General features: G+C 32.2%; 1 protein-coding gene across 1 annotated transcript; it reads left to right on the forward strand.

Annotated features, from left to right (window-relative positions):
* Nucleotides 1-3,587: 3,587 nt before the first annotated feature.
* Nucleotides 3,588-9,932, forward strand: LOC134245962 (uncharacterized). The gene is made up of 6 exons (XM_062728190.1): nt 3,588-4,472; nt 6,048-6,566; nt 6,863-7,789; nt 7,909-8,081; nt 8,571-8,677; nt 9,666-9,932. The coding sequence occupies exons 1-6, from the start codon at nt 3,588-3,590 to the stop codon at nt 9,803-9,805; spliced, it is 2,751 nt and encodes a 916-aa protein (XP_062584174.1). The 3' UTR covers nt 9,806-9,932.
* Nucleotides 9,933-10,955: the final 1,023 nt, after the last annotated feature.

A 10,955-nucleotide genomic window follows, 5' to 3' on the forward strand; every position in this document is an offset into this window, starting at 1 on the left:
ACATAACGGACTGTTGCCTTTTTCCCTCCTTTAAATTTGGATTCATATTGACTGACAAAAGAATTTGAAGTACAGTCCTTCGGCTTCGGTTCAATGTTGAATCTGTACAAAAAATATGCTTTAAATTTTTCTTTTTTTAATTTTATTTCAAAATAAATGTTATTTCAACTTACCTACCTCAGTCCTGGATTAGAAAGACGACTCCTTTATTTGAGAACAGTTTCTTTAGTGATACAAATTTGGGGTTGGACGAGGCTTTAAAAAAGTGTATTAAAATATCTTTAATAATATTTTAATTTTGATTCCCATTTCAAGCTCTCTCTTGTCATTTAATTTTTTAAAGGTCTGCTTTTCCAGACTAAAAAAAGAGGACTAATCAAATTGTCTATATAATGGTGATAAATTAACCTTTCTTTAAATTCTTCTGTAAAGGGCATCTTTGGTTTCTCCGAATGTCTAACATCAGCACCATTTTTATATGACAGTGTACAATGTTATCCCAAACAATGTGTGATATTGAATCGGTAACGTGTTACTCATTTAACAGGATTACAGTTTCCCCGGCATGGGAGTTTCTCAAAATAATTGTCTTTTTTCAAATATGATAATTTCCTTTAGCAAGGGCAGTAACCCTTGTTGACAAACTTTACCCCATACGAATTAAAATAGTTTATTTTTGCAAAGAACTTTTTTTAGATAAATTTTTAAACTTTTTTTTTCAATTGGTTTTAAAAACCCAAGGTTTATGATTATATAAATGGTAAAAATATGTATAGCTCTATTATTATATAACTGTTTTTCTTTTTTAATCGGGTTTATGCAATCTGCAATCGACAGGATAAAAACGAAAAGGATTTGCACATTTTGTTGTTTCACCAGTAATCACAACTTATTTCTTCTACATCACTTAAATCAAGTTTTATGGAATTTTTTGAAAAGTTGGTTTATCAATGAAATATATGGAGATAAAGAAAAAATTTGAGCTCAAAAGTCCATTCAAACAGTACAAATCAGGAGCAAGAAAAGGGACTTCTTAAACATTAGAGGTGGGATCAGGTGTCACGGAGGAGTAGCATCCCCCCCCGTGTGCTCCCTGTCATGATGGGAAACAACGATAAAATTCTTTGACAATTCATTTTTTGAATAATGGCCTAACAATTATTAGGAAAAACGTCAGTCAGCATTTGATCAAATAATTTATGGATTACTTTGAGCAGGGGGTTCGCGTACAGGTTATCATTTTTACCGAAATTATCAGTAAATAAAAAATACGTATAAAATACATATAATAATTGTCAATATAGGTATGACGTATTTTTGTATTAACTGAATATTTCGGTAAAATTGATAGGTACGCCAACTTCTGTGCTTTGAGAGTGAAATCTAAATATAGTTGACGGACATCAGCTCGTACCAAAAACAATATTAGTGAAGTAAGTATGTATGAACTCTGAACTATGAACTAGTCGTTTCGGAGTTTATTTAGAAAATTAATTAAATTATAAGTGCAGATGTCACACATATCTTTCAGCAGATATTTAATAACCGATTCGTTTCTTATCTTACCTTATTTTTGAGATATTGATTGACATATATATTCCATGCCCTACAGTGTCAATGCAGAATATCCCAATCCTTACAGACACATTTTTCTGTCCATTATGAGACTTTTAAATATTTAGTTAAGATATAATTAAGTGGACTTCAGTGTGTATCTTTTAAAAAAATATCTAAAAATTTTAAGTGTAAATAGGCTTGAAAATTGAAAAAGTTTTTCCCCAATCACACTGCATCTGGATAGGAAAAATTGCGCAGTTAAGACAATTTAAGAAAAAAAATCACAAACACGTTTTTTATTCAGTATTTAAAAAAGATTTTCATTCGTTCAAGTCATTCATGTAATTTATTTACTAGAAAAATATGAAATGGTGATGCTTACCTTAATATTGCAAAGAAATCATTACCAAAATGCAAACATGAAAAAATCATGTCATGTTTACGTTTTTTAAGGACGGAAAATCCTATGACGTCACACGAGCTGATTAATTTTCTTAAATGTATATTATTGTTCCAAACAATCCATCACGGTATGACAACTGGATATTTAATTAAGAGACGCAATTGAATTCATTTTTTCTAATGTTTAAGTTTAACAATCTGAAACCAATATATCAGTTTAAAAATTCTTTCCCGTGTTCATTTATGGAATAAATTACCTATGTATGTACGTTTTTCACCAACTGTAGAAAAACTTGTTAAAATGTAGAAAAGTTATCATGCTTGCGACTAAACTGTGTAAGTAACCCTCAATTCTATACATATTCCATACGTCCTTAAATTTTCTATATACAAGTAATATATTTCTTATGTAACTACAGACTGTAGCATTATTAAAGAATTTAAGCTACGGTATTGTACAATCATTGGCGTCGGAAACAAAAGGGAGAGGGCTAAGTGATAGACAAGAGAAAAAAAATTCAAACGTACACAAACATCTGAGAAGCAAAAAAAAAAAAAGGGAAAAAGTGCCTATTGTCCAAACACAAAAAAAACTATTTTCGGGAGGGAGGCGACAAAATTACGAATTTAACTAATATCATGTATTATAAAGAAAAAAAAATATTTCGGGGGTTGCATTTATAAACGATTCATGGGATTATTTTTCAAAAATCAAGCTAATCCATTCATATTAAGTCCTCGATAAAAAGCGTGTTTAAACACTTCAACATGCTCGAGGAGAAAGACTAAAATCGTTTACTTTTGGTTTCAGTGGGAGTTTTTTTACTCACAAATTGAAGTAAAACAAGATAATATTAATAAATCTGTAGAAATTCATTCTTCAAAGTAAATGTTCCAAAGATGTTTATTAATAAAAAAAATAATAAAAAAAATCATGTAAACAATAATAATTAATATAATAGAAATACCAGCTTTCAACATGCGCAGTCTATAGAGCTTCCAGGTATGAAAGATCATCGAAACATTTTAGCGCAATTTGACGTCATTTTAATTGTGACGTTTTTATATTTAAGAAATAAGGTATCTTTTTTTTTTAGTTTTATTGGGATGTAAAAGGGTTGGTCAGTAATCAATAGGGTATTTTCATGACATTCAATTTGAAATCATATGAAAAGTAAACCGGATACCTATATTAAATTTGATATTGATTTAAAGAAGAGGCCATGAACTTACTAATTACCGTTTTCTGAGAGACTGTAGGCAACCTGGATACATTTCCTTTGTCGAATATGAAAAAACTCCGGTCCAATATTCATGAATGGTTTTCTTATTTTTCATTGAAAATGACAGTTCAAAATACAGTTTTTCATCTTGTTTACCTACAAATTATGCCCCGAAACACCTTTTGACCAAGCTAAAGTTGTAAAGCATCAATAAAGGAATTTATTTCTCAAATTTGATAAATCTGTAGGCACCTTTCATTTACTAGATCTTGACCTTAAATGAAACATTGAAATGTAAAAACAAATAAGCGAAGACAGAAAAAGATAGAAGAGTTTATATCAGTATATCTTTACCAATTTTAAAATGCTTTTGTTCTTTATTATTGAATGGGCTGTTTACAGGTAATGACGTCGCTATTGTTGGAACTACAGTGGAATTATGTATCTATTGTTCACGAAAACAACGCATACGGCCTTCATGGCGCAGAAACATTGCAAGTGGTTTTGAAAAAACATGGAATATGCATCCGCACCATAAATGGATTTAATACAACATATGGGGTTGAATTATCTCTTCTTAATCAAATCATTAAAAACGTCACTTCGCCAGCAGATGGCGCAGTCAGTGGCATACTGTTTTTTGGTGGTCAAATTTCCGCCGAAAAATTTTTGACGGCCCTTGCAGACCTGAAACTCGGTGGAGATACGCCATCAGTAATATTTTCAGAAGGTGCCGGAACTTCGAATGTTGTGTTTAATGATAGAACTTTACCAGCATCTAGGGGAAACCTTGTTGTGAGTCCTACATATCAACCGGTGGAAGAATTTCTGACGCACTGGAGAAACATTTTTCAAAACGAGACAGTGTTAGCTCAAGAGAAGATAACGAATCCTTGGCTTGAGGACGTATTAAGAGAAATTAAAACTTGTGGTAACTGCGAGTTTCCCACGGTAGAAGATATAAATGATGCCGCATCAAACAATATCTACGTAAAATTTGCTCTAGAAACTGTTTGCATGTTTGCGAAAGCTTTAAAAGATTCTCGACAATTATTGTGTTCTAACGAAAACTGCAGTTCCCTTCAGGCTAATGCCATGAATATTTTTTCAAATTCTTTAAAATCTGTCGACGTGAACGTGTCTGTGGAGTTTTCAGCAATTCTTCCTACAAATATTCGATTAAAATTTGACAAAAATGGTGATATTGACTCCAATGTAAAGAGAACTGAGTTGTCGGTATATAACCACCGAAAATGTGTTAAAGACAATTCAAAATTTTGTTTTGTCCAGGTATGTATCTAGTGTTCATACGATGAAAAAAGATTTAGCAAATGAAATGATTTATACTTACAGAGTTCCAAATGAGTAAAAAAAAATCCGAGAGAGGGACGCTAAACAACAAACAAAAAAATAGAGATCATGGCGGTTGTGGTCGGTCAACAGGGGATGCTTAAATCCCAGTCACATTTCCAAAAACGACCAGCGGCCGACGGGTTTGAAGCAAAAATGGGATTCTTCGGATGACAGTCGGCAGATCATCGGCCATTGTCTTGCCCGATTTTGACTTCTTTTTTTGTCGGCCGACCAATTTTGTGTCCATCGGTCCAAGTTATAATTTTTTCTGCGTCGGTGGCCGATTTCTTCAATTGACGTTATCTGTCGACCAACCTTCGATCATCGTCCGACCATCGGTGGTCAGTTTATTAAGTCGGTTGTCCGTCGTTCGACAAAAAGGGTGTCCAAAATTTCTGCCGACGGTTAAAATCTAACTGTAGCTCTAGGCTCAATGATCGGGCGACGATTGGCCGACTTATAAATATTTAACATAGTAAAGATGCATAACACAATACTAAATTTTGATGCATGGATTGATGTATATTTTTTGAACGGAAATAACATAGATAATTGATCCGTAATATATAAAGGAATCTTAAGTATTCTTTGCTGCTAAGATTTGCATAATTTGTCGTTTTTATGCAATTCTATACAATTTTGCACACATTATCAACATTGAGTCACAATTTTATAAAATTCTGCCACTTTGCCTTGCAAACATTACTCACGTCACCTATCTGAATATAGATCTATGAAAAAATATTGCTGGTTTCTAAAGAAAAAAGATTTTTTGTGTTATTTATCCAAGTCATCGGTGTTCTTAAGAATTAATGTGACTGCTCCTGTCGCCCGATACTTGTGTCGGCCGATCAAATTCTTGCAGCCGACAAGACCAGAAAAATTTAGTCGCCCGACCATCAGCTTAAATGTGACCTAGGCATTACTCTCCCTAGGCACCTGATCCCACCTCTGGAATTTCCAGGGGTCCGCATTTATGCCCTCTTCACATATATACATTGTTTAACGATTTTTTTCAAGATCAATCACCACTCCTTATCTGCATCTTTTACATTACAACAATCTGAATGACATCTTTATCACTATTGATTAATCATTGTTTTTTGAATAATTTTCCTTCCTCGTTATTTTTTTCTTAGGTTGAAGAGGTTGTATACCCCTTTTTATATTTAAATCTTTCTTTTTTTAAATCTTCACATTTGGAATCTAACAGAAACATACATGAAGTGGTAATGTGAGCAAAAACTGAGCTTCCACAAATGTTAGTAGTGTGATTCTTTGATACATTTAAATGAACTGCATTGAAAATAATTCCCGTCTCCAGTTTTTTCTTAAAAGTAGATTTTAAGTTCCCAATTGATGCTCTTTCCATAATTTTTTTTTACAAACATACTGGGGTTTATTTGTTTTTGTATCAAGTGTCTTTTTTTGATCAAAAAATCCTTTCGCAGACATTTTTTGTGTTGGATTTTGGGGTTAAAGAGTTATTTTAAAAAGATTTAATTTTTGCAGGTGGCGAATTACTTTGACGATAAAATTTCTATAAATAGAACTTTACTGAAAGATTACGACCAAAAAGGTGACGAAAGAAGCTTCCACAAAGCCCAGTGTAAACAAGGCGACATCTGTACGTCCTGTATTGGAAACAACGAACACTTATACTACAAACCCGGAGACTTGATCATTGTTGCGGCATTCCCTATCCATAACGTCGGCACTGAACCTTTACGGTGTGGAGGATTGCGAAGTAATACGGGTCTTGACGTAGCTTTGGCCATAGAACACGCCGTGGAAACGATTAATAAAGATTCAACCATTTTCAGTGGTACTTCAATCGGTTTCATAATTTTAGATACTTGTAATGACCCTTTAATCATTCAGCAACGCGTACTACATCTATTTCGGAAGGATGGATATCCAAGACTTCCGCCAGATATCGCAGATAGGATTCTTGGTTACGTTGGATCGTTAGGGAGTACACCGACTATTGCAATGGTCTCTGTCACAAAGAAGCTTGAAGGAAAGCCCCAGGTATTCACGAATATAGATTAATTTTCTTCTTAATTTTTTTTCTCGATAAAAAAAAAATCAATAAATAAGAGTTTTGTTATCTAAGTATATAGTGTGATTTTTCTTTGCTTGGGTATTTTTTTTACTAGTTTTTCTTTTTTATAATTCCCATAAATTTTCGACATCGATAGTTCCGAAGGTTCTCTATTCAAAAACAAAGTTTACATATTGCGTTTTAAACAATTGATTCTTTTCTTCATTGTGCGAATTTTACATTGTTTATTTGAAAAATCCTGTCTCATTTTTATTGCTGAAAGGTTGGATGTTGTTCAACGTCTTCAGTGCTTTCCAACAAAGAACAGTATCCAAACTTTGTACGAGTTTCAACGCCACTTGATAGGACAGCAGATACGATGGTTCAAGTAGCCAAAAAACTAAATGCAAAATACATTCAAATCATATATAGCTCCGGATCCTATGGTGAAGTTGGAAAAAATGCCATCATATCGAGTGCGAGGAACTACGGTGTCTGTGTAGCAAACTCGATTGAAGTGCCTGAAAAATCTAACTATAACACGGTTCTAGACAAGCTTCGAGTTAAACCCTCGGCCAAAGTGGTTTTGACTTTTCTTCGTTCTCACGTTGGGCCTCATGTTATGCAGGTTACGGCAAATAGGATGCAAGCAGAGGGTGAGTTTTACTTTATAGCATCAGAAACTCTTGGCACGCGCACACAGTACCTTATTCCAAGACTGAGAGGGACTGTATCCGTTGCGCAGGTGATGCCACAAGATACCTCCTATTTGCAATATTTGAGAACCAAGTCGCCAAAACCAACAGATGACAATGCTTGGCTTCTTAATATAATTCAAAGTCGCCAACGATGCTACTTTCCGTGGAGCTTTAATAAAAGTGATGCTCTGACTCGACAATGTGGATCCAGTGACCATATTTTTAATAACGCTAGCCTTTTGGTCGACCCATGGGCACCATACCTTTTAAATGCTGCTCTAGCCTTATTGAAGGGTTCCGCTAGTGCATTGCGCGATATATGCCAAACAACGAAAACAATTTGTTCAGGATATTCTGATACAAACAAGGTTCTGCAACACATAAAAAATGTCAAACTTGACCTCAACCAAAACGGTTCATCAGTTCCAGTCTTTGATGAAAACGGAAATGGGATATATGGTCATACTATATATGCCATAGTATCTGAAGAAGGAACATTGTCTTTCAAAATGGTAAGCTTTGGACAAACCTCGTGTAATACTTAGAACATAAAGTACTAAGTACTTCTAGGCCTATATAGTCTCCTTTTTCAAGAAAAACTGGTTATTTTGTAATATGAAACTTTCATTAGATAGGACATTGGTCACATTCAGCCGGTTTAACTTTTGGTCATGAAGACGAAATTTTTCCGGGTTATTCTGGTCAGACGGAGTGTCCAAATCCACAGGACTGTACATTCTGCAACAGTTTCCTGCGGACAGTTGGCACTAGAAGTGATGTCGGTGCAGTGACGTCATCTGAACTGTAAGTAGACTGAAGATTGTTTTACGATTATTGATTAAAGATTGCTTTACCAGTATCATTCATACTAGTATCTGTATCATAAAGCAGGATATCTTAATTAACACATGTAATTAATATGTTAACGTTTGAAAAACTGCAAATGAGAAAATTGAATTATTTTATGCAAAAGAAAAATATTTTGATAATCATATTAAATATTATTAATACAAGTTAACAATGTAATTTACAATAAATATAAATCACAAGATTTAGAATGTGTATCAATTACCAGTTTACGAACGTGACATTCAATTGAAAAATTACACGTTTTTTGTAATATAATGAACACTTTTCGTAAAAAAAAAAAAAATTTAAAATACAAATTTATATATATACGCTTTTGAACCGGATACCTTTGGAATGCTCTTATCAAGAAATAAGAGTGCTGTATGTTAAAAGAAGAAAAAAATTACTGATTTTAAGTAAAATATTGTATTTTGTCTTACCCAGGTTATCAACGGCAAATATGTCTCTGATTGTAGCTGTATCGGTCACAAGCTTTCTTGCTATTTTATTCATCGGTCTTTTTTCGTACCAATGTTATCAAAAACGTCAAGGTAATTATCAATTTGCTATCATTAAATTTACCACAAAAAAATGAATTTAGAAATGAGAATATATGTACATGTCTCAAATTTTTGTACTTCTTTTAATTTTAAATGTATGCGTTTTCTCAATTAAGTTTAGGAGAAAAATTATTATTCTGTATAGTCTTAAAATTTTGGCGTACAGCAAAGCTAGATTTTAGGGTAAAATAAACACGAATATGAAAAGCTTTCATTTAGTAGACACTGACTAATACAACTGGCAAAAAATCTTAGGTTTCTCAAGTACCAGTGCATCAGTTTAACCAATGCTGCATTGGTCGATTTTATTGGCATATTGAAAAAGGGACAGGCTAAATTATGTTTTCTTTCCAGATGTTTTGTCCCTTTTTTATTTATGCAAATAGAAATACGTGTTAATTACATAAAGAATGTATTTCTTTTTGAAAAATTATTTTGAAGCTTGCTTGGAAGAGAGATGTTTGAAATGACATTTTTTTTAAAGTTAAGTACATTGTTAAGGTCAAACGACACAATCCCCAAAAATATATAATTTTTCCCAAGAATTTATCACTGAAATCTACAATGTAGGTACTTAAACAAGTTTCCAGGCATTCGGTCCAGATACCAAAATTTGATATTTGTTATCTTATAGGGGTAATCTTCTGAATTTTTGGTGTATTTATATTTAAAAACATATTAAAAACAATGTAAAAATCCCAAGAGAATGACAATTATGCATACTTTTTCCTATAATACCAAGAAATGCAAAACATATATTTGGGGAAGGTTCTATTGACTGAAAGAACAAATGGATGGCACCTGCTTAAAAAAATTGTCAGCGCCATTGAATTGTTTTTAGCCCTAAAAAGTAAAATAAAAATGAATACAGTTTCTCATTTCAGCTAATCTCAAATTCTTTTCAAAGAGAAAACTCTTATTGATGTGAAAGCCTTCTTTTAAATGAAGAAAAGGGTAATACAATGTTCGTCAATTTCAGAAGCTGCAGCAAATCCTTATATTACACCTAGTGGCATGGAGGGGATCGGAAATGAGTGTTATTTGGAGGTCCGCGACATGGAAAGATTTAACTCAAATAACGAGATGGATTGTATGGGATATAATTTTTACGAAACTTGATTGCTTCTTCCATATTTTATATATATACTGAAAATTGATTCCTTATTACGTTTTATATAAATATAGCTTTTGAATACCTACATTTTTTTTTCAATTTATTTTGAACAACCTAATTCTAAAAATACGTCATGAATAAATTGCATCATTTTTTTATGTATGGCATTTTAAACAATTATTCTCATTCTCAATTATATATTGTATAATACACTTTAAATTCTTTTTTAAGTGCAAAATGGTATAATGTAACTCATCTTTTACAATAGATAGAAACCCCAAAGACATCATTAACTAATTAAAGGAAATACTAATCATGTTGATTTCTATTTTTATAAATTAATAAAATATTTTGAACAATTGGAAATATGTACTTTTTCAAACGTTGTGTTTGTTCAGTTTAGGATTCGTATTAATTAAAGTTTAGGCTTCTTCATGTAATTGACAGCTTTTTTTTTTTTTTAAAACAAAATACGAAAATGGAACTCTTCATTTGTTTTCGTTCATTTGTAAAATACAGTAGGTAAAAATGCCTGTCTTAGTTGTCTCCATAAAAAGACGTCATGTAATATAACAACAAAAACTTATTATAAACTTGATGATTTCAACTTTTCTATCGTCAATTTCTTAATTTATATATATATATATATATATATATATATATATATATATATATATTATATATATATATATATATATATATATATATATTTAATGAAAATTATCGCCTGTAAATGAGGTTTATGTTTCCAAGTTTATTCGAAAAATAAGAACATGCTCTAATTACTGACAATTCTAAAACGAAAGCAACTATAAACAAACATATCAATAGTCTCATTTAAAGTCAATATTTTGCAATTTATATGGTCAATACAATTTACTTGTCAACAAAAACAATCTTACTGAAGTTGAATGTTGAAAAACATTATTCATACAAATTGCTAGGCTTTAATTATCACGCTTTTGTCCGATCATGGCATAGAGCACACGGTGAGTGTGACCGGTGGACACAGGATGCTTGCTCCTCCATGGCACATGATCCAAACTCAGATGTCTTTAGATGCCTCTGTTTGTTCTGTTCCCATTTTGTATTGTTTTCATTTACTGTTTGTCATCATCATATTTCAATGATAAATGATATAGAAATAAAAAAATC

Source organism: Saccostrea cucullata, unplaced genomic scaffold, assembly GCF_032062105.1.
Source record: "Saccostrea cucullata isolate Sc308-1 unplaced genomic scaffold, CSIRO_AGI_Scuc_v1 ctg4926, whole genome shotgun sequence".
In the NCBI taxonomy this organism is placed as follows: domain Eukaryota; kingdom Metazoa; phylum Mollusca; class Bivalvia; order Ostreida; family Ostreidae; genus Saccostrea; species Saccostrea cuccullata.